Source organism: Canis lupus, chromosome 14 (genome assembly GCF_048164855.1).
Source record: "Canis lupus baileyi chromosome 14, mCanLup2.hap1, whole genome shotgun sequence".
Classification (NCBI taxonomy): Eukaryota; Metazoa; Chordata; class Mammalia; order Carnivora; family Canidae; genus Canis; species Canis lupus.
The window spans coordinates 11,826,018-11,853,814 of record NC_132851.1 but is presented as its reverse complement, the minus strand read 5'-3'; the positions used below and the strand labels follow the sequence as shown (position 1 = coordinate 11,853,814).

General features: G+C 34.9%; 1 protein-coding gene across 5 annotated transcripts in view; it reads right to left on the bottom strand.

Annotated features, from left to right (window-relative positions):
* The window catches only part of PKHD1L1 (PKHD1 like 1), a 147,717-nt gene that overhangs the window by 92,794 nt on the left and 27,126 nt on the right, over positions 1–27,797 (bottom strand). For all 5 annotated transcript variants that reach the window (XM_072774258.1, XM_072774260.1, XM_072774261.1 and 2 more), the window contains exons 12-27: positions 27,219–27,308; positions 25,138–25,406; positions 23,542–23,633; positions 20,329–20,488; positions 19,726–19,861; positions 18,802–18,945; positions 16,921–17,078; positions 15,879–15,992; positions 15,024–15,173; positions 13,879–14,003; positions 10,946–11,109; positions 9,398–9,570; positions 6,982–7,129; positions 6,308–6,462; positions 3,642–3,764; positions 2,615–2,720 (exon numbers count right to left, since the gene is read on the bottom strand). In XM_072774258.1, coding sequence (XP_072630359.1) covers positions 2,615–2,720; positions 3,642–3,764; positions 6,308–6,462; positions 6,982–7,129; positions 9,398–9,570; positions 10,946–11,109; positions 13,879–14,003; positions 15,024–15,173; positions 15,879–15,992; positions 16,921–17,078; positions 18,802–18,945; positions 19,726–19,861; positions 20,329–20,488; positions 23,542–23,633; positions 25,138–25,406; positions 27,219–27,308 — 2,307 coding nt within the window. The remainder of the gene's footprint in view (positions 1–2,614; positions 2,721–3,641; positions 3,765–6,307; positions 6,463–6,981; positions 7,130–9,397; positions 9,571–10,945; positions 11,110–13,878; positions 14,004–15,023; positions 15,174–15,878; positions 15,993–16,920; positions 17,079–18,801; positions 18,946–19,725; positions 19,862–20,328; positions 20,489–23,541; positions 23,634–25,137; positions 25,407–27,218; positions 27,309–27,797) is intronic.

Below are 27,797 nucleotides of genomic sequence, written 5' to 3'. Positions count from 1 at the left end.
AATAAGCCTATCTTCCAAAGGCTACAAACAATAAGCCTATAAGCAACCAGGGAAAAGATAGACACGTATTTACCAGTGGTAAACTTTTTCCACTGAATTGTTCTGCATTGTTTCATATTTTAACTCTATGTTGAGAGAGATTAGCAGAATTATCTGACTGAATATGGAATGACATAAGGAGAATTATTGTCATGACAAATTAAACAGGCATCTCTATATGAGAATTTATACTATGACAGAACTGCCATCACAAATTCATGAGAAAAGGAAGAACTGCACAAAATGTGTTGTGGGCACTTCCCACTTGTGATAAAATAAGATTCCTCTATCTAGGGTGACACACATCCTAAAGTGCCTGAAATATTACCAGGGTACACCCACTGTCTCAATACCTTATACAGAAAGTTTTTACACTCACTCTAGTGTCCAGATTTGATCCATAAATGATATAGTCACCCTGGTTATATAGCATCACATACAACATGGATTCTACATGGGCTTAAATGGCTAAGAATGAAAAATGTGGAACTCTAGAATTTTAGTAGAAAACATAATCAAACAACTTTAATGTATAGGTGGGTTTCTTAAATAAGATTAAAAAGCCATGGTTAACCATAGAGGAAAAGATAAATAAATTGGAATATATCAACGATTTAAATGTTTCCATGAGCACGATACTAAAACAAAGTGCAGGTGACATAGTGGGAGTAGACATGTGCAAAGATTGGTAAACATATTATGTAATATGCAGCTATAAGTCAATAGAAAAGAGACAATCTGATAAATGGATACAGGATGTCAATAACAATTTGCAGAAGAAATCATGCAAATGTCCAGGAAGCAGATGAGAGGATCACATGCATTTCTCATAAGGGAATAGACAAAATAAGACGAGGATGAGATAACCCCTTTTACCCATCAGATTGACCAAAATTAGGAAACTGATGATACCAAATATTGACAAGGATGTGGAGAATATGGCACTCTCATACCTACTGCAAGTACAGGCACTCTGGGGAGCAATTTGGTCATCTAATAAACTGAATACACGTTCACTCGTTTCTTATTCAGCAATTCTCTCTGGGCATATACCCTAAAGAAGCTCTAGTATGTATACAATAGATTTGTGCAACAAAGCTCAATATGGTTATGTGTAAAAACAAAAAAATGCAAACAATCTAAATGTCAATCAATAGAGATGAAAATAGATATATTCATGAAATATTTTTAAATGATGAATTAGACATGCATAAAACCATATAAATATTTCTCAAAATGAATGTTGAATGACAAAAGTCAGATACAAATGATATTTACAATGTAACATCTCTGATACTTACATTTCAACATCTCTTCCATAAGCTTAAAAAAACTGGCAAAATTACCATATGTGCATGTTATATACAAAAGGTATTAAAAATGGCATGAAAGAATACACACAAAATTAATTATTGTGACTGCCTCTGGGGAGATTTTAGACACTAGAAGAAGAAATTGTGCCTCGAGAGGACCTGAGCTATTCCTATAATATTTCCTTTCTTATATTGATGATAGGAAGTAAACATGACAAAATGTTAACAGTGCTAATTTTCAATGAAAGAATATAGGTGTTTTTATAGCATTATTAATCTTTTAATTATTTTTAAATTTATCAAAATATGGCAAAAGGCAATTTGGATTAATTATTTTGAGTAAGAAACAATTTTTTCAGGAAGTACATAAAAAATTGAAATTCATTACAAAATACAAGGATAGAAAATGTAAAAATGTAAATACTGAAGGACCACAACCAAATGAAAGTTAATCAAATTCTTATTTTTGATAGCTCTGACCCCATGTGACATGAATTGTCCCAAAGTAATATCATTAATGTAAAAAAGTCTGAAGAATCTATTCTTCAGACACAGAGATGTGCAGTTTTTAAAATTTCCCGGTTTTCCCTGATATATAATTAGCAGATGAATTTTCCTACTAGCCAAGATCAGATCTGTGATTATAGTAGCTGAGCTCATCTTTCTGACTGAAACCACAAGCCACTCCCAGCAATCCTTAGACCTGCTATGCTATTTACTTCAGCACCTGGGAGCTCAGACACAAATCGTAACCATGCTTTTTAAAGTAACAACATATTATGAAGATATGGTACAATGTGTTACCCAAGACTGAGTTCTTGGCAATAATTTTTCTCTCCAGTTCTCAAGTCTAGGACCTAATTATTTTCTTTTACTAAACAGCAGCTGTCTCATTACCAACCTTCTAGTACTAAATCTCCTAGAAGTGGTCTCATATGATGAAAGATTCCCATTAATACCCCAGCAAGCGGCCTTTCACAAAAATGCCTTATCAGAGTGAAATTTTAGATACTGATTCCAATGTGGTGAAACTAAAGAAGTAGAAGGCTGAGGAGTCCATCTTCAAATGTGATTTTTTTATTCAAAAATAAGTAATGAATGCTCTGTCCACAGCTTTCTGATCTGATAGATTTTTTTTTAACTCTGTAGAAATAACTGCTTGCCTGAGTCGGTGAAACTAGTATATTAAAAAATCATTATGAGTTTACATTTTTGCTAGTTGTCTTCCATCTTCTACTCCAAGCTAAAAAGCAGGAGATTACCTTGAGATGGGCTGATGGCCCGGACTAATGGAGTGGCCATGGCATCCCATGTAAACCCACAGTCACCTGAACATTTAGCTGGAATTCCATTGACATAGACTTCAACCTTCAAATAAAGAAACACACACACACAGAGAGAGAACAAAGGTAGCATGGCTAAGGAGAATATGCATAGGATTTAAACAAATGATGGAATTTTGTTTGTTTGCTTGTTTGCTTATAAAAATTATTCTATTCTATTTAAACTTTTTCTGCTTTGACCATTCATTCATTCATTCAGCAAATGTGCCTTCTATGCAAAGACACAGTTGTAAAATACAGTAAAATATCATTAAACACAACCAATGACATCCCTGCTGTCACTTGATTTATGTCCTAGTGGGAAAGAGACAGTTTCACAACACTATACATTTTTTAAAAAGATTTTATTTACTTATTTGAGAGAGAGCACTGTGAGACAGCACGAATGGGGCACATGGAGTGGAAGAGGGACAAGCCCACTCCCACTGAGCAGGGAGCCCCCAGTTCGGGGCTATCCTAGGACTCCAAGATCATGACCTGAGTCAAAGGTAGATGCTCAACTCATACTGAGCCACCCAGGTGCCCCAAGACTACAATTTTTTTTTTTTAAAGTAAATACATACAATTCACCTAGTGGTGAATAGTGCTATGAAGGAAAATAAAGGCTGCTCTTGAGAAAGTCCTCTGACCTCTTACATATTAATTTCCTCATCATTAAAGTAGTAATATTAATAATTACTTCACAGAATGACGTAAAAATTAAATGAAAGAATACATTTTCAAATTCTAACAGGCAATAGCAAAGTTTATAGATCTATGCTTTTATCATAAGGAAGATAATTTTCCCAAAAGTCACAAAATAATATTGAGTTAATCAACTATTGACACAAATATTCACAGGAAAATAAAGACACCATCTCTGCTGTTTAACTGGTCTTTAATGTATTAGAAAGTAGTTACACACTTAAAATTATGTTAAATGTCATGAGGAAAGTTTCAAGAATACCTGTGGCTGTTGGCTGGGTGTACGAAGTAGGTCTCCAAGTATACGTTGTCTGAATAAGCCACCTTCCTTTATCTTCATAACTGTCATATTAGCCTTTTCTCCAATAACATGGGAATCATTAATCTATTGTTACACAAAATTATTTTACTAGAAAGGCCATGATAAATATGACCACATTAGTTTTTTTTTTTTAATTAAGCAAGGTTGAAAGTGAATAAAAGCTAAGGATAAAAAAAAAAAACATTCTATAACATTTTAGTCATATTTTTGGAAGGAGCCTCTTACAAGTAAGCATAATATACCCCCAATAAAATAACACTAATATTATTGCCTTATCATATATTGCACCGATTACAAGTTAAATTGAATGACTGAAATTAACCTGAAATTTTAAAATAAAATATGTCTCAGGAAAATGATTTTACTAAATTTTATTTTCTCAGAAAGTTCTTTGCTTTTTCTGAATATCACCACTTTGACAAATGACTGTTGAATAGTTGAATTTATTTATTCCTTTTTCTAGAGAGTTAACTTTTCTCTTTTAGCATGTTTTACCCCTGCCCATCCTGGTTTTTCATCCACTTGTGGAATTATGTTTTTTGCCAATAATAAAAATGAATCAAATAAAATCAATATGTACAATTTGGTCAATCCAAAATCCCTCTGCCAATATGGTAGGCTTCTGATACATACGGCACCTAGCAAAGAGATAGGAGTCTCCATGTTGGGCCTCATGGGTTGCGAAGTGGTGATGAGAAGCAGAAATGATGAGCAAGCAGAGGAGACTGGTCAGGAAAGAGACAAGGAGATAAATGCACAGATACCAGCAGAGATAACAAGAGGAAGACCAGTCATTAGAGCTGCTCAGCTACAGAATCTTCTAATTCTAGTTTTAAATGATACATTTTCTTAAAGAACTTCCATATCTTTATGATTGTTACTATTTTGCACATCCATAGTCTATGTGTGGACATTATACACTACATTTATATACTTTTTTTCCTTTCTCTTTCCCTCTTTTTTTTTCCCATAGTGGCTTCATAAGTAAACCATTGCATTTTTTCTACCTTATGTTATGGACATCTTTCCAGGTGAATATCCATGGGTCTACCTATGGCTGCATGACAGTCATGCTAAAGTTGTGGCATTTTAACAACCATTCTTCTATTGATGGGGATAGGTTCCTAGGTTTTTACTATTATAAATACTGTTGCAGTGACTACTTTTGTGCCTATATCACTTCATATTTGTGTTATTATTTTAGTAGTATAGAGTTTAATAGCTGAAATTGCTAAATCAGAAGGTATCTATATTCGGACTCTACTATATAATCCCCCAAGTCATATGAATTGACTTTCTCACTAAAACAGTGCATGAGAGAGACTCTTTCCTCACACTCTGTCACTTGAAAGCATCTTCTTAATATTTGACAATCTGAGCCCCTAGACTCCTCTAGACTCCTGTCTTTCACATACTTTGGGCCCAACCTCCCCACCTCCTCCACACTCTAAGCAAAGGTAGTTAGATGACAACTTAACATGTGACTCCCTTGTGAACTTTAAAAGATCACCTTTAGAACCAGAATAGTATCCAAGGCCCCAGAATACAGCTCTAATGGATGGTGGTAGAATTATAGACAGCAACAGTGATTATACTTGGTCCCCCCATAAAGTATACCCAGATTTAGTCCCGAGACAGGCCCTGCCTGGACTCCTCCTGCTCCTGTCAAGAGTCTTCTTTTTTTTTTTAATTTTTATTTATTTATGATAGTCACAGAGAGAGAGAGAGAGAGAGAGAGAGAGGCAGAGACACAGGCAGAGGGAGAAGCAGGCTCCATGCACCGAGAGCCCGATGTGGGATTCGATCCCAGGTCTCCAGGATCGCGCCCTGGGCCAAAGGCAGGCGCTAACCCGCTGCGCCACCCAGGGATCCCTGTCAAGAGTCTTCTAACACATATTCCTGGACTCTTTCCAGAGGGGACAGCAAATAAAGTACCAGTAGCAATTCTCCATGAAAGAGAACATCTCATCAACTTAATTTAGAACAATCTTCATCTCAATTTCCTTTTTTTATGTTTAATCTACAGTTTCCATTTTTTAAAATACAGAGAGTCTCAAATTCTTTTAAAAATGAGGCCAGGTGCATCAGAAAAGATGAATACCCACCATTTGCTTTGACATGGATGGAACTGGAGGGTATTATGCTGAGTGAAATAAATCAATTGGAGAAGGACAATCATCATATGGTTTCACTCATCCGAGGAATATCAGAAATAGTGAAAGGGATTTTATGGGAAAGGAGGGGAACTGAGTGGGAAAAATTAGAGACCATGAGAGACTCCTAACTCTGGGAAACAAAGGATCGTGGAAGGAGAGGTGGGTGGGGGGATAGGGTAACTGGGTGACAGGCACTAAGGAGGGCACTTGATGGGATGAGCACTGGGTATTATACTATACGTTGGCAAATTGAATTTAAATAAAAAAAATAAAAAATAAGTAAGTAAAATAAATAAATAAAAATAAATTTAAAAAATAAAGTAGGTAAAAAAATAAGCAAAAATTAAAAGAGAATAAAAATGAGGCTGGGTGAAAAATAAAATGAGGCATGGTGCAAATAAGCAAGCAACACACAGAAAAAAAAACAAAACTCGAGCCAATTGAAGGAACCTGTAGAAGATCTTGCTTTCCACATGAGCTTCTCCACTTGATGTTCCATGAATATCCAGCACAGGTTCCCTCACGTGTCACTGAGACTCGTCCAACTTTTTCTACACTCTGGAGAGCAAACTGTAATTCTGTAGCGGACACGGTGGCAGGAAGGCCTGCACACACAGAAAGACAGGAAATAGTATGAGTCAAAAATTCACAATTAAATTTCACCTTTAAAATATAGGAAATGTGTACTGTGGATTATCACTTGTAAGCCAACTGTCCTCCTCCAATACAGTAAAAATGAAATTTATATCTTTTTTATGCCAAGAATTTATGTATCTCTTAGAAGCAAAAATTACATGGGTAATATAAGTCAGATTATATGGCTCAAATATTTTTATTTTTAATATTGATTAACTTTATAGACAACCTACAAGCCAAGGGTTATAAAAGAAAAACAAACTTTGGAAATATAACCTGTTATATCTGGAGAGGCGATGAAGAAAAAGTGAAAATGTAATTTGTTCTGAACAATTTAGCTTTACATTACTGACATAACCTCAACTATATAAATTATGTAGAGAAATCATATTAGAAAAAAATACACCAAAATGTTTATTATGTTTATTTAGATTGGCACCATCTAACTGATTTATATATATATCACATTCTGAACTTTTGCCATATACCTTTGAGGATGTGTCCATAAGCTTGAATGTCAAAGCTGCCACTAAGAGGTGGGGATGCAGCTTGAATTCTCTGAATACGAATCTTTGACTTCCCTGGCCAATTATTTCCTCTGTAAACAGACTCATTCTCTGTCTCGTTTGTGATGATCTAATTTCCAAAATAAATATTGATAAAATGATTAAACATAACAACAGCTAACATGATTTCTATTTCACCATCATACAATTCTGTGACATGACATAAATGAGCCTCAGGTATTTAAGATTCTTCAGAACATGAAGGAGTGTCACATAAATCAACACAGGCCATACCTACACAGCTGTGATAATGAGGCCAAAATCAACTCAGTCATCTGTGCAGCAATCAGCTGGAATCCCAGTAATACCTCATTAATTCAGAGCATACCCTTCATCACTCAACGAACAAATATTTATTGAACAGGCATTCCATTCAAGGTACAGTGCTAATCACCATAGGGCAGCAAAGAAACATTAAGTCTTAGCTATCAAAAAACAAAATCTTTTTTGGAGAAATAATACAACTATAAAACTAACAATATACGATAGTATAAAATCGGCATAGAGACTGATCCAGACTCAGGAGAAAAGCTTAATGTTGATTGGCAAATCAATTGCCAAAAGCAACACATGCTATGAAAATTCATAGATTGTGACTCTACTAGTCAAGTGATAGTCTCCTGCTTCTGATCCCTCACAGTTGTCTGTGAATTTTGTGGAATTGAAAACTATAAGCCTCATTGTCCACTGAAATGAATAAACATAATTGCTGAAAGACATATGCCAAGAATGTTCATAGCAGTTTTATTCATAATGTGCCAAATTGGAAATAAGGCAAAAGCTAATCAATAGGATGGTTAAATTGTGGTATATTCACATCATGGAATATGGTAAAGCAATGACAAAGAATGAACTATGGCTACATGCAAAAGAGAAATGTCATAATACCGAATAAAAGGAGCTAGATGCAAAGAGTACATACTAGTATTTATTGATACGAAGATTAAAAACAAGCAAAAGCAAAACTATTTATTGGTGGTATATGTCAAAAACAGTGGTTATCCAGGGGTGAAGAGTGAATAATATAGTGACAAGGGGAAGGCACAAGAAAGGCTCTTGGGGAGCTAATGATTTTCTTTGTCTTGATCTGAGTAGTGGTTACATGAGGGTATTTACTTTGTAAAAATTCATGGAATTCAGTGAGGTTGCAGGATGTAAGATGAACACAGAAACCAGTCACATTCCTACATACAAAAGCAAGCATATAGAAACAAAAATTAACAACACAGACCATTTACAATTCAAAGAAAATGAAATGCAGGGGGTCCTGGGTGGCTCAGTCGGTTAAGCTCAGGTCATGATCCCAGGGTCTTGGCTCCAAACCGCCAACCCCCCAGCCCCGCCCCACACCACATGGGGCTCCTTGCTCCACAGTTGAGTCTGCTTCTCCCTCTGCCCCTCTCCTCAGCTTGTGTTCTCTTTCTCCCCTCTGTGCTCAGGGCAGAGTTTGCTTGTCCCTCCCCCTCTGCTCCTTCCTCTGCTTGCACATACTCTCTCTGTATCTCTAAAATAAATAAAGTCTTTTAAAAAATTTAAATAAATAATTTAAAAAATAAAAAAAACTTACAGTATTTAATACTGATCTTATTATAAATAACTCAAGCAGTACAAAAAATTGTTCAGATCCTTTTGAAATTGTGGAAAACTATCTTTTCCCTCACTGTACCAATTTTGATACAAGCAAAAAATGGTGTTTAGAACAGAAATTGATTATTTATTATTTTACTTTTTTTTTTTTTTTTTTTGAGAGAGAGAGAACATGCATGTGCATGAGAACAGGTTGGGCTTAGGGACAGAGGAAGAGGGAGAAAGAAAAAGGCCCAGCACGGAGCCCACCATGGGGCACAATTTCACAACCCTGAGATCATGACCTGAGCTGAAATCAAGAGTTGGATGCCTAACTGACTGAGCCACCTAGGCACCCCTATAACAGAAACATTTTAAAACATATTGCAGAATCTCAAATCTGCTTTCAACAATCTCTGTTCGGAACATATATTGAAAGGGCCCACAATTTTTCCTTTTAAGTCAAGAGAGGAACTTTACTTAAATCTGACTATTTAAGAATATTTCCCCTTGTCTTTTCCCACAGATACATTTCTTCAAGATTTTTTTAATGCTTAAAGTGAATTTTCATACTCAAGTTCTACAAGCCTCAATGTCTTCATTTATCCTTAGAAAAATTATCTTGTCCTATTAGCCCATCTCTATGTCAGCCATATGTAAAAATTAAAAAGAAAATTTACTAGATCAAAAAAAAAAAAAAAAAGAAAATTTACTAGATCAAAGCTAATTTCCCATAAATTGGAAAGAGTAACTTGTAAAATTCTAGGGTTACCTGCCCAAAGCTCACAGCCATCATGGGTATATTGTAACTGCAATTGTATGAAGTCATGGTGATAGAATATTGGTTGGTCACACTTGATCCATTAATTTTGGTGTGATTCACCTGAAAGTGCTTTAAAAATATCCCTTTATTTGCTAGTGCTGGCAGTCTTCTCTTTGGCATTTCTAAAGAACAAAGAATAAATGGGAAATAAAATTGTGCAGCTTTTGTTACTAAAAAGAAAATTATCAAATTATATCCATGTCATGGAATAAGCTGTTTAGAATCAAATTTTAGAAAGAGATTCATCAGGTAAGCAGTTTTTGAAGCTTGGTAAACTTTTACTTCTAGAGTATAAAGCTTTAAAGTCTGTCGATGTATAAGCCTCATCAGATAAAAGAAAATAGTTAAAAGCCACCAAATGGGCAGCCCGGGTGGCTCAGCGGTTTAGCACCACCTTCATCCAGGGTGTGATCCCGGAGACCCGGGTTTGAGTCCCACGTTGGGCTCCCTGCATGGAGCCTGCTTCTCCCTCTGCCTGTGTCTCTGCCTCTTTCTCTCTCTCTCTCTCTCTCTCTGTCTCTCATGAATAAATAAATAAAATCTTAAAAAAAAAAATAAAAGCCACCAAACCCTGGGCTCCACGTAGCCTTCTGTGGCCCTGTTCTGCTCTGTTCTAGGTTCCCGGAATGCAGTGCTTACTAGGATACACTAGGACAAGACCAAGACTGTCTTGTTCACAGCAATTGCTTTAGTACCCAGCATAGTGCCTGCCACATGGTAGGTGCTAAATGCATGGTATTTAATGAGTTACAAAATTTATCTGAACACAAGTGAGCTGTCTTATATATGTGCTCCACTAATCATAATGTAGGTCTGGTAAGACCGGATTCAAAAGAAGTGACTCTAAAATAGTTACATTTAATTTTTTTACCAGTTGACTCATGACCTTGTACTTGAAAACAATTCCAAAGGAAAGGATCCCAAAATTCCTCTGAAAAATGGGAGTAGTCACTTTTCACAGTGACTGAAATTAGGTTGATTTTTTTAAAAGATCACAATTTAATTTTATTATCACAGCTCATATATGTGCATCTACTGACATGACTAAAATAAAAAACAATGCTAAGGCTACCAGAAATAAAGTTTTCATTTAAGTATTATTAATTATCACAATTAAATCCTTGGAAATAGTCAGCTGAATCTTACCAAACAGATTTCAATGTTAATGGTGGCCTTTTAGGAACAGATATTTTCATAGTTAGTTTCTTAAAAATCAAAGCAAAATGAAAATGTTTGCTATAGTTTATATATCTGTAAACAGAATCCAGGACTACAAAGTTTAATTCTTACAATAATGACAAAGCTTACATTAAGGGTACATTTATCCTTAGAATAAAAAATATGATTTAAATTATAATATCAAGATAAAAGAATGAGTCATAAATATTTATAGATTAATGTTTCTATCTAAATTAAAGAATATAAGTAATTTCCATGGTAAGATTTTACTACATAAGATTCAGAAGGTTTCAATAGGTATGGAAAGATACAACATACCATCCCACGCTGAAAGTGTAGATGCCTGTCCAATGTATACTGTATCGACATAGAAGGACTGTGATTCTGATGCTTTCTGTAAACCAATCCTCCGAAGAGAAAAATTTGACCCAGTGTATTTGGTTTGTATGAGGTCCAGAAGGTCTATGCAAGTATAGGTCCAGCTAAAATTATGGTTGATTAATTAGATGCATAGGTCAGTTGTAATGTCTAATGTAAAGCCATCCACTATAAAAAGCCTTAAAATCTTAAGGAGTAGAAGTGGTTTTTCCCACAAGAAGACCATCAAGCATACTTCATTAGCACAGAAAAGCAGCCATAACAACAAACAACAGACAGAAACTTGAATTGGTAGTAAAGGAATTAACGTTGAATACAAATACGGGTTTTCTTCTATTTGCAGCCTTGGCAGTAGCCATAGGGACGTGAAATATTCTGCAGCAATACATAAGGAAACTAAGGAGTATGCACCTTGGTGTAGAGCATGTAAATAAAAATAAGACACTACAACAAAGTCAACTATGTCAGCAAAAAATGTCAGAGATAGAACAGTTAAATTCAGTTCAGGACTAAGAAGCAAAACTGGAATTTGTTATTACTCCCAAAAGAGCTTGCTGGAGTTGCACTTTCTACTTCTAAGTGCTACGTGATTTGTAGTACAATGCCTCTTAAATGTGTAAGTTAGATTCAGATTTCTCACTACATATGAACTGCACTGGAATTCCATAAATTACCATGAAGCAATTTGGCTACGAGAGTTTGCAACAAAGAGATAAATATTGTCATGGAAATAACTAAGTACAATTTAACAATCATCTTTACATCAGCTACTACCTTAGTTATTAACTGACTAGTTTGTTTGGGCACCTTCTATTCGAATTTTCTTCGTGGTTTATAAATTCATCATGGGATCTACCCAAGTGCATCAAAGCGTGGCTTAAACTGATGTATCATTTTTAGAAAATTATATCCAAAACTATACTGTTAATGTGCTCTTCAAGTAAATCCGAAAAAAAGTACTTAGGGTCTCCGTAGAATTCTACTCTCATTATATAATTCTGAAGTTTAAAAAAATACACTTTGAAAATTTGGTATACAGGACAGGACCCTTTTTCAGACAAAAGGAGATAACAAACAGTATCAAGCTTAAGTGAACAGCACACAGCCTTTGTGGCTAGATAACAGTGGTTTCTAAAGGAAAATGAGATTTAACTTTTCAAATTTTGAAACTTGATTTATAGTTATGAACATCACTGTTTTTGGAAGGTTATAGAATGATTCTTGAGAGGAAAATGGCTCTTTTTTTTTTTTAGATTTTTATTTATTTATGATAGTCACAGAGAGAGAAAGAGAGAGAGGCAGAGACACAGGCAGAGGGAGAAGCAGGCTCCATGCACCGGGAGCCCGATGTGGGACTCGATCCCGGGTCCCCAGGATCGCGCCCTGGGCCAAAGGCAGGCGCCAAACCGCTGCGCCACCCAGGGATCCCGAAAATGGCTCTTCTAACACTAACAATGTCCTGAAAATAATCTAATGCTAACACATCCGTTTGATCTAGGTGGCCTATCTAGCCTAAATAAAAGCAGATCTAGAAATACCCAATAGGAGCAGGACAGTTTACTTTGCCTTAATTGGCAATAGTTTTAACAGTGAACTCTAGTCCTTTAAAATCATGATACTCTTGTTTAAAGATCTCGTGGTGTTTAGAGTAAAGGAAGCCCATCATTTCTATCAAATGTAGTACATCTTCAAATTACCTCACAGCAGATAAACTACAGGTTAGAAGGAAACAGAATCTATTTAACAATAATGGTAAGTGATGCTTTTGAGTAACAAGGAAGAACCAAGATTTGTAAAACATCCCAAAATCCTGTTACACTGGAAGAGTAAAATGTATGCAGGTGGTGCTCATCAAAGCTAAAATTGTGATTCTACTGTTCAATTCAGATATGCAGGCAATGATCACAGCAAAATGTACTTGGGGAATACTTTTTAAAATAAAAAAAGTATATATGTGTATGCACGTGTCTTCATTTTTACTTCTATTGTATGTGAAATGTGTGTATGTTGTATGTGGAAATGCAAGAGTGGGTTGACATAAATTTCAGAAGATTAAATAATTAATAAAAATCAGAACATAACTGCAGAACTGAGTGCCTGGGTGGCTCGGTTGGTCAAGCATCTCCCTTCGGCTCAGGTCATGATCCTGGAGTCCAAAGGTAGGGCCCCATATCAGGCTGCCTGTTCAGAGGAGAGCCTGCTTCTCCCTCTGCCCCTCACCACACTCATGCTCTCCCTCTCCATCTCTTTCTCTCTCTCTCATGTAAATAAATAAAATATTTTTAAAAATTATGCAGAACTAAATAGTGCTTGAGGGTATAGCAATTATAATGTCATTAAATAGCTTTCTCTGGGCCCTATATTTTCTATTTGCATTTCTATGTGTCTAACTTTTGGCAAATCAACCATTAAAGAGTCTTCTCTCCCCTAATTTTGGAATATTCATTGAAACATTTTATTTTCTCCACTTACACTCAGAAATGACCTTTTCTTCAGTGATCAAAATCTAATGACAATATTGTGATGAGGCAGTCTCTTTCTACCCTCCTTCAATAAGTAGGAACAGTATTAGATTTAATAATACATGGTTTAAATGATAAAGCTTACCATTGCTTTGTCTTTTAAATGGTCATAGGTGATGATAACACTAGACCAATTTTTATTTTCATAGCCTATAGATTGATTTTTGGCACAACTATTTGTTAGGATGCTTATGTACAGGACAGGAAAACTGCAGTCAGATCTATGGTGCACATGATTTGTCAAAAACCAACAAAAAGTGAGAAAAAAAAAAAGCCCAAACAAAACATGAGTTTATTTTCAGCTTATATATTATAGTCTAACTTAAATTTTAAATTCATAGCATAACTTACGTGTTTCCATTAGTAAAGTCATATGTAAATTGTATATCATTGCTTCTAGTAATCTTGCTCCTGTCTTGATATTGGAATTTTAGAGCAATATAATTTGCCAGGAATCCTTTGTATGCTAAACATAACTACACAGAAAGTTTTAAAAAGAAATCAGTAACAATATCTTACTTTTAAGTTTTTTTTTAGCAATTCAAATTAATTCAATCTATTCCAATAAATAAATATTGAGAATTTTCTGTATAAAATGTTTCAGAACACAGAGAAAGAACAATTAATTTCAGCTAATTAGGTACAGAAGAATTGGGGAAGATTTCCTAGAAGAAGAAGTGGAGTTGAAGTGACCTTACAATTAATGATTAATTCTTTAATGTTTTCTTAGATATGGTTTCCTTGAAAAATTAAAACAATTCACTCCTCATAGTCACGGAGCAATGTAACACTTAAATCCAGCTCTAGCTGAACTCCACAGTGAATTTAAAAGCCCATCACCCACAGAGAGAAGATAAACATTCAAGTAGATTAATTGGGATGTTAACGTAGCTGAGCATTTAGAGAGGGAGATGAATGTCACTGTAAAATAATAATTAAATACCAATTAAAAAATAGCAATTTTAGTGGTCTACAACATCTTAAGCATACCAAATATATTTAGAACTTAAGAATATGCATCACAAATTTGAGAATTTTAAAACAAGAAAAAGGATAAACAAAACTATGATTGCTAGTCTTAAATATATACCCTAAAACTACCATCTCTGCTCATGCTTTTCCTTCACTTTTCCTTGACTGGATACCCAAGATCACTCTATGATGCCTATCCATTTTTGTTTCTTCTTAATAAATGAAGGAAGATTGAAGAGATAATACATTTTAATGACTTTAGTACTTAAATTTGCATGCAAATAATTTTCTCTGAAATTATAAGACAAAGCAGAATACATGTGATACTGCATATTTTTTAAAATACCTTTTTTTGAGAACCAACTGAAATGGAAATCATAAGCACCCAGAATACGAACCACAGTACCTGTCCAATGTGACATAATTTCACATGACAAGTACTTTTCCCTGTCTTAAAATTTCATGACATTTTATTACCTAGATATTTTACAGATTAAATTAGCATATCATTTTGTTGAGTTTACCTGATTATAAGGAAATAATAAAATGTCTCCATATGGTAGTCTATTTGGTTTAACATCTGCTGAGTCAAAAAGAACAGCTGGGTTTTTCAGGGAATAACGACCACAGTAAGCATCGGTTTCAGCTGTCTTCTGCCCTCTGTTATTATGTTCCTATAGACACAATAATACTTCAAGTGAAAAAAATGATTTATTGTCCTGCTTTCTTCCCCCACATCTCCACCTGAGTCGCTCAAGTTCCAACTTGATTCCATTTCTTCCCACGCTACTTTAACTTGAAATATTCTCTCTTCTCTGAAACTCTAAAGCTCTCATCCTATGTCACTCCATAATCATATAATCCCTTGTACCTTTACCTTTGATGATTTCCTAAATCTTATCTTTCTCCTTATATCATGAACTCTCAAGGATATTTATTCATTCCTTCCACAAATATTTATTCACTGTTCACTGTGTACACGTTGCTGTTTTTTTTTTGTTTAATCTTCAAGGTATAAGGGAAGTAATTAATGTATATAATGTCCTACTACAAATTGTATTCTCTGAAGTCAGTGAGGAAACAGGATCTAGTCTGCATCCAAGTAAAGAAAACAAATAAAATATGCTATAGATCTTTCATTTGTTTATCTTCCCTACTTTCTCTTGAACAAGAAAATTCATATGTGGTGGAAATGCTGCTTTCACAAATGAATCACATTATAATGTCAAGAAATGCTAAAACAGACCTTATCAATAAATGTGTAACAAAATTATTTTTGCAATTTGACAACAGGAATCACAACTAATACAAAGAAAATCACAAAATTCCAAGCATTTTCTTATTTGGTCAGTTTCACAGTTCATTTTAATGTTCCATACCAGGTTAAAATCAGTCTCATAATCTCGAAAGTATTTCACAACAAATCCTTCTTCAAAATTTGCAATTTGTAGTGGACACTTGGTGGTAACCATTTCTTCCACGGCTGCCTGAAACTAAATTAACAGTATGAGCTTTAGTAACTTCTTTTTCATGAAGAGTTAGAACATTCATAATTCTACCACTAATTCCACTAATTAGTTATAATAGAACATTTGCATAATACAATTCCTATACTTTAGCCATCATTATGAGATCATTTCCCAAATATTTTTTAATTTCTGTGTAATAATTTCAGTGTCCAGTGACTTTTTCGAGAGTTTTACTTTAGAATGACAATAGTTACATCCCATTGGGTAATATCAGCTTACACAGTTGTTACATAAGGTAGACATATTTGTTTAGCAGTTTTTTTTAAAGAGGGCAATGAGGCGAGCCTAAATGAATTAGCACCTAATTAAACAGGTTCCAAGTCAGTAGTTTTCTCAATTAACTCAAAATTAACTGGGAAAAATATACATCCTAACACATTCAGTTTTTCAAAAGAAGAAATTCAGATACTATAAGACTGCATTTATGATTATTTAAAAATAATAAGTCATTTTGGATTACTCAGGAATTAGTACACTTTTACAAGTTCTCCTGTAATTCCCATACCTACTTCTCTGGCAAGACACAGATAGAATTCATGTTTAGAATTAAGGAGATAATATAAGATCTTTAATCATGCAACAAATGTTAACAAACTCATGGTGTAGGTAGTTGTCAAAATTCAGTAACTCCCAAGCAAACATTTTTTTTTTCTATGGGAACAGCTGGGCTCTGGGAGGATACACTGGATCCTGTTAACACATATCTAAGAACTCCCTCCCATCCCCTCTGTCTCTGTGTGACGTCTCCTTCCTTCTCTGCTCAATGTGGGTTGGCTCCAACCCATCATGCCAAGTAAGAGTATATTACCATTCCTTAAAGTGTGGGAAGTTTTTTTAATATAAAGGTGACGTTTAAACAGATTTCTGTTTAAGAAATTAACAAACAGCCTACTTCAGCTTCTGATGACCATGGGGTCAGAGGCTTAGAAGTGACTCCATCCCAGTGCAATGTGAATGTCTCCAAACTGGGCTTTCCTTTGATTTGTTCTGTAATATCCAGTGTGACATTGTTCCCTTCAAACACTTCATAACCAAGCAGATCAAAGTCTCCTGCAATGAAATACCAAACAGAATTTGATGTTAATTAATAAAATACCAATATAGCCAAAATAGACATTCAAAATAAATAAAATTGGGTTTATTTAGTTGTATTATCACCAAAGAAAAGGATGAACGGAGAAGTCAAGGAATGGATCCTTGACTTTGAGCAGATTTAACTGCAGCAGAAATAGCAAAGCAGCAAATAAAGTGCTATTCATTTAAGGTTCAGTTTCCATGGTTTGAAAGAAAGTATTATGAGATAAACAGAAGGAGGTTTTGGAACCAGAGGGTAAACATCAATTGGAAGTGGGATATTCCAAAAATTCTTTTAGTTTTGTCCAGTACTGTTATCATAATATAAAGGGCGAAGCTGAGATAGTTCTATTTTCTTTAAACAGAAATATGGCATGAAGCTGAATCCCAGGAAATAGCCCCAGGCTTGTGAAGCCTGTTTATACAATCTCACTTTGAGGAAAATAAGAGTTTGTCCTCAGATGTATCTCTACTTTGGGAAGATGCTTCGCCAGTGGAATCCCATTGACCTTCTCTGTTGGACAATGTCCTAGAATTTGCCCAGTTATGATTTTACCGACACATTTCTTAACGTATGCTGCTGAAGCCTTAAAATTTCTCTCTGAGCTGTAGATAAGTTTCTGGGAGAACAAGGATAACCATATCTTCACTTATACGGCATTTTGACAATCTAACCTTTGGGAAATTTTTAGAACTTCAATTCATATTAAATAAAATTCTTTGCCCTCCACTCACCAATCAAATGGACAGCTTTATCAAATGAGACATAAACAATGAAGTAACATCTTCCTAAATGAATTATGAGTGCCCAAACAAAATTTTTTTACAATACATATTCAGGAACCTATTTTTGAGCTAGATCGCCCAAATACCAAGCTTGGTTGCTAAATGTGGCTGTAAGACTTGAAAATGTAGAGACACCTGGGTGGCTCAGCGGTTGAGCACATCTGCCTTTGGCTCTGGGCATGATCCCAGAGTCCTGGGATAGAATCCCACATCAGGCTCCCGGCATGGAGCCTGCTTCTCCCTCTGCCTGTCTCTGACTCTCTGTGTTTCTCATGAATAAATAAAAAAGATCTTAAAAAAAAAAAAAAGATTTGAAAATGTAAAACATTAACAGGAAATTAATAGCTATTACTTGAAAAGAAGAGAGGTCAAATAATTTGGGAAAATGCTGTATTAAACACAGGTAAAGTGGTTTTTTTCCAGTTTGTGTGTTTGTATGTTTGTTTCTTCACTGTAGGAATCCTCAAGGATTTTAATATTCGAATGAGCTCTGTCAATCTTCAACAAGAAGTTGGTGTATGCAGTTTCCTATGTGGCTTTGACCATAGAATCCTTTCATCGGGCACGATCTGGCCAGACTAGTGTCTCTTGACAAATATTGAGTACTTAAACTTTTATTTCCAGAATTTACATCTTCATTAATTTTTGCTAACTTAGTATGCTATTAAATAGATAGTGCATTTTTAGTATACATAGTATATTTCTCAAGCATTGGAATTGTACAATACTTAAAATACAACTAAAGTTTTGATTATAATAGAAAAAATTAACTGTTTAGTTTTTATTTTATGAATTCACTTCTTTTCTTCTGTCATTTTATGGAGTTTTTACCATTTTCAGTGAAATTGTACAGGATACAAATTTGTCTCTTAGAAAAAACCTAACAGAAATACAAAATGAAATATATGCTTACCTCTAGTTGATATAAAAGTTACCAGGTAAACATAGCTTTGGGGGTTTTGTGTTCTTATTACTTGAACTGTATCTGGTTTTATAGACCAGAGATCATTTAAAGCTGATTCCAATATGAAGTCAGAAGCATCGCCAGGTAGCAAGACTTGGATAAAAAAAAAAAAAAGTCAAATGATTAGGGGTTTTAATTTAAAAAAGAAGAGTTAAAATCTTTTGTACTACCATAGCCAGTACTAATGTTTTATATTTGATTTTTTCAAGTGCCCATCGTCTGTATCATGTTATCACTTAATAAAATTGTGTTTTGAAACTGATGCAAGTTCAACAATTGTGACTACTTATTTGGATTGTGATCTCTTGAAGAGTAGGATCATATTTTATTGTTTTAATAGTCCCCTAGTACTAAGCATTGTGTTTAGAAAATAGTAAGCGCCTGTCAATATTTACTTAATGAAACAATTAATGGAAATAGTAAAAATTATATTTTAAGGTTAAATATAAAATAGAGATACGATGTTTTTGTTAACGAATAAATTAGTGTCTCATATCTTTGTCACTTAATTTGAGGAACTGGAAGAAATGTTTAGTTCTCTGTAATGATAAATTGGATTCTTATTATCTTAACATACCTATGAATCACAGATATATAAATCCCTTGTGTGCACATAGGTGTACATTTATCATGATCCTTATAAACAAAAATGATATTATATACCTGGAAGTTGTTTTTACTGATGCCATTTTTATCCTAGTCTAAAGGTTTTTCTTCACAACGTATTTTTAGCTTGTCTAGCATACTATTAAAACAATATTTTCCAGAAAGAATTTGACTAAAGCAAATCTTTATAATTTGACTACAGCAAATTTTTATAATTCCATCTATAAATGAAGAGAAATAAAATTTCTTTTATAATTTACAACTTACCAGTTTTTTCCATGTTATAGGTTAATCTATATTGGTAGCGTGAACATGAATTAGCTTCTACACACGGGCTGGTTACCGTGATCTTCTGAACTTCATTAGTTGAACTAGATGTTTCCCAGTTTTCCAATGTTATAAGCTATTTTCCAATTAAAAAAATATCTTTACTGTATAGAAAAATACACTTTAAAAGCATGATAGTCAACTATTCAATGCCTCTTGATTTTACTGCAAATGACAAAACATTTTGAAGTTTCTCTCTTATCAAATAACAGACTACTGAGTTTTTTGGCGATTTTTTTAAAAGATTTTATTTATTTATTCATGAGAAACGCAGAAAGAGGGGCAGAGACATAGGCAGAGGGAGACGCAGGACTCGATCCCAGGACCCCAGGATCATAACCTGAGCCAAAGGCAGACATTCAACCACTGAGCCACCCAGTTATCCCACCTTTTGAGTTTTAATACAGATAGATACTCCAAGCCACAAGTCAATAATCTCCCCTCCCCCAAAACACCATCTTCCCTAGTAAAATTAATAATCAAATAGAGCTCCTATCTTTGAACATTTACTTTCTACGAAGTGGATCTATAATCATAGCAAACCTGTACTTCCTGGACAATTGTCGACTGGGATCTGATAACTTGTTCTTCATTTACTGCATCTTCTGTCTGTTGTTCTGTATAAACGTTTCTATACTGGTACAGGCCAACATCAACAAAGGCACTCAGTCTATACTCCTGCAGCAAGATTTCAATGTAATATCTGGAAACATATGAAATTTTTTCCAATGAAAATAAAATTGCAACACTATATAAAACACCAGCCTATTAAATTATTTATATTGTAGTATCCCTGATTTTGTTTTGTTTTATTTATTTTTTACAGTATCTTTGATTTTAAATATAAAATTTCATAGTGGTTTATTAAAATAAAATAAATTATGTAAGATATCCACACAAGAGATACAGAGTTGTCCCCATTCATGACTAACTCATTCAGTTTTGTCAGTAAATATTTACTGAAAAAGATACCATCGCTTATCCTCAAGGAGCTTAAAACAAAAGTACATTATAATGCAAACTCCCTGGCCTAAAACACAGAGGGCATGTGGAGTTTAAATACTTTAATATGTGTAAGAAAATGACAGGCAGACTTAGGTGTATCACATATTTTGTATCTGAGTGGTTAAATATGTCAGGGATGAAAGTTCTTCTCTAGTTCCTTAAATAATGGCTCCACTTATAACTTGGGAAATAAAACATGGCTTTAGGAAGCTGTTACCGATTAGATTGATTATGGTCCTCCAAGAAGCTGGGTCATCCAACTGCCTATAGAGAATAAGGCATTCTCTGGCCAGCTGTTACAGGTGATGAAAAGCTATTGGTTACCTACCTAAATCTCTATTAATGTCACCACTGCTCCCATCTTTGGAGAAGCCAGCTGGGAGTTCCTCTAAATTGCCTCACATGATTCAACAGATACCCTCTTGTATGTGAAGAGTGAGTATTCACAGTTCATGAAAGACTCTGAATAGGGGACATGTATCACCTGTCATCTTTCTAGGATGATGGGGCTATGGATCATCCCCCTCCTGGTACTGGTATTGGAGGACTACATCAGGCTCTCGGCTGCCCTGAGAACCTGTTTGCCAGCTCTGCAATGTAGGCCACAGTAAGAAGAATCATTAAATTCTGTATCCTTATTAGCAGTTTAAAAATCTTCATTAGGGACCTGCTATGTACAAGACACTAAACTGAGCACTTTGCAAACATTATTAATCTTCACAAAATCCTATAAAATATATATTATTATTATTGTCTTTGTTCATATGAATAACAGACACTAAGAGAGCTTTAAAGATCAAAAGGTTACTTAAAAATCAGTAACAGAGGTATGACTCGAAGTAGAGCAGGGTGACCAAAAAGATACACACTTAGAGATGAGGCTTTATTATGTGACTAGGATGAACCTGGAAAATGAGCTACCTTTGGAAAGGTGCCAGGGACCACTGTGAAAGGAGCCAGCTAGAATGGCCTCGATTTCAGAATTCACAGCCATCATTATAAAGGTCAGTGTATAAATTCCATACTAACTTGCAGGAGCACAGATATCACACAGCAGATGTATTATGAGTCCCTTCCATGTAAGCTCTGTGCTCCCGCCAAGCAGGGAAACTGAACGCATTTTCCAAGGCCAATGCAGAGTCTGAAATATGTATGAATGCTTAATAGCAGTAAGGATTAACTAGGTACTCTACTTACCATGAATTGGCAGTGACTCTGGTTAAAAAAGTAAATGTTTAAGTACATAAAGAAGTGACAGTCAGAGGAGGAGAAAAAGAATGGAATGCTTTCCCCATGTCGTTATTACCAAGATGTCAGTGAGAACACTGAGTATGATTGCTCTCAAGTACCTTTGATCCCAACCCTCCCTGTCTAGCTCCATCTGGTCTTCATGGTGCTGTTTGTAGGCATAATCTCATCAATGTCTGGAAGGGTGGTGTTGTAGAATGAAAAACAAAACAAAACAAAACAAAACAAAACAAAACACCTCCTACAATCTAGAAGTGAAGTGCATTTCTTCACCCCTTGATTCTAGATTTGGCCATTTACTTTGGCCAATAGGATATTAGCAAATGTGACAAAAGCAGAGTCTTAAAAAGTATATGTGCAATAACAATTTCTCTCTTTACCACTAGAAACCCACCCACCAATGTGACAAACCTAGGCTCCCCACTGAGAGGTGAGACCATGTGGAGTGGGATATCCCAAATATCTAAATTCCAACCATGCAAATGGTGGTTCTCAACATATGAGCAAGGCCGTTCTAGGCTATCAATCACCAACTAAAGTAACCAGGACCAAAAGAATTGCCCAGCCATCGCAAAAGTGGGTTGCTTTAAGTTACTAAATTTTGGGGAGTAGTTTCTTATGCAGCAAAATCTAACAGATACAAATGATAAACGGGAGATGATCCCACTGAATCTACTGATCTTCATGAAACTTAGCTACTTTGAATACACCATGTCTTTTACCTCCCTGCTTTCTAAGAATCCTTAATGGCTTTTTGAATGGGATTATCTGCTATTTGAATGACACTCTCATCTCCCTGGAACTGACCTTGTAGCACTAAGTGATGTACTCCTTAAGGGCAGGGAGTATATTTCAATATTTTTTGTATTAAATTTCCTGGCCCAGGGTCTAAAGTAAATCAATGAATATCAAACATACATTAGCTGTGGTACCAAAGCATATGGTTTTGTGTTTTTTCTCTAGAAATATTCAAGAGCACAGGTGCTTGAGCAGGGAAATTAGATGGCTGGATTGATGCAAAGGTTAGTAAGAAACTAAGAACAGGATTAGGTAAATTTCACAAAATTATCATTTCTGCAACAGGGATAATTTAGATATCAAATTCCCCAGGTTGGCTGAATGCCAGTATTCCTGAAACTATAGAAACCATATTTAACAAAAATATTAAAAAATGACAAATTATAAATTAAGCCAAAAACTAACATCACTTCCACCCATAAAACAAACTAAAAATATTTTTAGATATAAACTTACAGGGTTTTTTTGTTTTTGCTTTAAGATTTTATTTATTTATTCATGAGAGACACAGAGAGAGAGGCAGAAACACAGACAGAGGGAGAAGCAGGCTCCATGAAGGAAATCTGATGTGGGACTCGATCCAGGAACTCCAAGATCATGCCCTGAGCTGAAGGCAGATGCTCAACCACTGAGCTGCCCAGGTGTCCCTAAACTTACAATTTTTAAATACCACACAACAGTTTAATGAAAAATTTAAAAGCTTACTCTTTTCCTTTCTGAAGATGAATGTCATCTGATCTCTGTGTTGGACTGGAAAAATAATTGTTGGCATTGGAAGAATGATATGCAATCCTCACCTTATCCCAAAAAGAAAAAGAGTAAGAGAGGGAGAGGAGAACTTATTAATAGATCTTTTTTATTTATAATTTATCATTTATTATTTCTGTCAATCCTAGAACTTTTATGAATAGAAAAACAGGAAACTACCATATTTTTCTTCTAAGATCAGTTTTACACAGTGAAATAAAGTTTTTAAAAATTATCAAAGCTCACTTCATACTTTACACCCTCAACTAACATCAGCACCGCTATACCACAAACATACACAAACTGTAGCTTTTCCACAATTAGAACTGCAATGGAAAATAGAAAGATACATACCAGGAGCAAGGTTGTTATTGCTAAATAAAATATCCTTTTCCTCTGTGGAGAGCTTTTAGAGATTTAATCCAAATGAGATTACTAAAAGTAGGTGTGAAAAATGCTAAATATCACTAAATGGGTTTGTGTTCTAGAATGAGAAAACTCGGTACTTTCTGTCAGGAATGACTATCCCATCTTGGAGGAAACATGCTGAAAAGCTAGTAAAATTAGAATCCATATACTACAGGCAGCAATTTAAACTTGTTCCTCCAGTTTGGGGGACAATCTTGCCATATACACTGGGTCATAGAATATTCTTTTTATTTGATTTATTAATTTCACATTTGTGAAAATCTTCTAAAGAAATAATTAAAATGCAGAATAACTTAATGAACACATAATTTAATGAATACCCAATAATGTTTATTTTATTTGTGGTCATAAAAAGTCAGGTAAGCTAAAAATGTATCTGTAGGCACAACGTGATGCAGGTTTAGTAAACCCAGACAATAGAACACTATTCAGTCATAAAAAAATTGTATTGTGAAAATTATTTAATAAAATGTGGAAATTCTAATATGTGACAAAAATGACTATGAAATTGAATGTATAATCTTATTTATATAATAAACAGACACAAAAAGAAATGACAGACTTCAATCTCATAACCACATAATAGTGAAATAGATCTAGTAGAATAGTGAGTTATTTTTACTCTTTCCCAAGTTTCCTATGTATAGTTATAACTCTTCCATAATTAAAATAATATTTGTTTTTTTAAGATTTTATTTATTTATTCATGAGAGACACAGAGAGAGAGGCAGAGACATAAGCAGAGGGAGAGGCTGGCTCCCCTGCGAGGAGCCTGATGTGAGACTTGATCCCAGGACCCTGGGATCACAACCTGAGCCAAAGGCAGATGCTCAACCACTGAACCACTCAGGTGTCCCTAAAATAATCTGTAAAGGAAATACATATTTTTCCCTCCTAGAGAAAATTTAAGTATAGGAAAGCATTTTTTTTTAAGCCATGAGTTTTCTATGGTGATTTTATAGTTCACATTAGATGTGTTAAAATAGCCAAAAACCCAACCATGTGAAAATATACCTCATATTTTTTTTAGTATATGCATCAGCTTGGGTTTAGAATAAATGAGATACATATAAAAGTTGTCATATTGTTTTTATAATATTAAATAGTATTCTGTGGTTTCCTTACCTTATCTTTTGGATGTCCAGTTTGGCTGAAATAAATAGCATATCGGTCATCGCCTTTGATGTAGAATCTATAGACATCAGAGTCTGGAGCCACCAAAAATCCACTAAAGCGTGCAGTAAATGTGTCTTGCTCCATGGGCCAAATATAGGAAGTTGAATCTACCCAAATGGCACCCATGTACCCTGGTGTTTTTTCATTGTATTCAAGTATCTCTTCAAGGTGCACTGGCCGACTATTATTCCATATCTCAAGCTTTAGGCCTCTCCCACCTGAATATAACAAAATAGAAGAATACTCTCATCAGAATTTTCTTGTGGTGTCTCAATGGCCCTCTACTATTCTATTGCTATTCACATTTTTAGAGTATGCATGTAAACAAAACAATTACACATACCCATACACGTACCTGTACCCACAGGATAGAGTACTTTTAAGATAGTCTACAATTTATTTATTATTATTTCATGTATTTGCACCTCAGATTCTACATATGTAAAATGGGAGTAATATCACTATTTGCCTGGTTGCTATGGGGATTAGAGGTTACTAAGTACATTATTTAAGATAATAATAATATGATAACTATTACCTGTGACATGATTGATGTTACTTTACATAGTTAAATCTCAAAACTTCATGATTCAGACCATTTTATTTCAAAGACTTTGCCTGATTACTCTCTCTAACAAAAGTTACTCTATTAGTGGTTTGCAACTAATCAAAGAATGGACAGTGTTGACTTTAAGATTTTTGTATTTGTTCTTCATCTTTCTAACATCACTTCTGTCCTATGATTTCATCTCCTTCTTGGACAGAATCAGAGGGAATATTCTCATTAAAGTGAACCTACACTTGCCAGTGTAAAATCTGAATTGTTTTTTCTTAATCATAAGGGAGCCATCTCACTTTTTTTTTTCTTCCTTAAAACACATCAATCAGACAGACTCGTGCCTTCTTCCAGCAGCCTTAATCTGGTCTGGAGTGGCTGGATCTAGAAAAAGATGGCTCCTCCTCTTCAGTTGAGTTTGCTTGGAGAAAAACGTGAATACCCCTGGCAGCAACAGTGTTCTCTGATAAATACAACTTTCTTTAAAGTTATCAACTATGATGATCAAAACACTCTCTTAAACTGGGCATCTTTTTCTAATGTCATTCAAAACCAGGAATTTTAAGAGGTTAATAAACATAATTTACTTGGCTTCAAATACCAACCAGTGATATAAATAAACCAATTTCACTATGTGCACAGGATAGGAGATATATGCCCTCAAAGCCATTCAGCCTCTCAGTGGTATCACTGCAGGTGTCAAAGCACCTACAGTGAGTCACAGGCCAAGGTCTGGAAAGAATTTTGAGTTCCATTTCTCTCATCCTCTATTATCACTCTTAAAACATTCTAGACAAGTAAGGATTTAACCTCTGCCATTTATTTTTTAACCACAAAAAGGCCATGCAGCCTGCACCAACATTCAGTACTCTCATTTAATCTGAAATAAAGTCATCCTCAAACTCATTCAATAGGGTGTCTCAGGAATTCAGGCTGAGTTTATTTTCATGGTACAGTTTTGAGGCAGCTATTTTAATACAAATATTTCCTGATCCAGAAAGTGTAAGGAGAAAAAGTGGAAAAAATTATTATAATTCTCACTAAAAATTCTAAAAAGTTCAAATATTTTTTGTTACTAATTGTTCTGGGTTGAATATTTGCTTCTCCTCCAAAACTCAGATGTTGAAACCTAATGTCTAATGTCACGTTATTAGCAGGTGGTGCCTTTGGGAGGTGTTTAGGTCATGAGAGTGGAGCCCTCATAATGAGGGCTTATAAAGGAGGCCCCACAGAATTCTCTAGCCCCAAGAAGGTGCTGATCTATGAGGAAGCAGGTCCTCACTAAACATCCAGTCTGCTGGCATCATCATCTGGGACTTCCCAGGCTTCAGCATTGTAAAACATAAGTGTTTGTTGTTTATAAGCTGCCCAGTCTGTGGTATTCTGTTTCAGGAGCCCAAATGGACTAAAAGACTAATGGCATATGTCTTCTTATGTAAATGTAGAATGGCCATTCTCTCTTCTGGTAACTTACCCGGATATACAGTTCTGAGAACTTCAGGTTTAGGGGGTGTCTTGCAGAATATGCTATTCTCTGTGACATTCAAAATATCACAGGTTTGACCTAGAGAGAAATAAGGTGCAGACTTATTACTACAGAGCTCCAGAATGCAAATCACAATCAGCTTATCTTGAAGTGCTTTTCTGATGAAAACCAAGTTGCATAAGCAAGAAGCAAAGTCGGGGTTTCTTCATTTCCTTTATATGTTCTGCATTAAAACTTATCACTCTGGAGCACCTGGGTAGCTCAGTTGGCTAAATGTCTGTCTGCGTTTGGTTCAGGTCATGATCTCAGGGTCCTGGGATTGAGCCCCGTGCCTTGGGCTCCCTTCTCAGCGGGAGTCTGCTTCTCCCTCTGACTTGTACTCACTCTCTCCCAAATAATTTTTTTAAAAATCTAATAAAAAATAATAAAGCTTATCACTCATTGTCATACTTTCACACAGCAACATTTTCCTGCCAAAACATCACAAGTCTGAGTTATACTCTAACTATAATCACTCAAAAATCTGAGTGATTTCTGAGAAATAAAATTTAAAAATTGATAAAACTA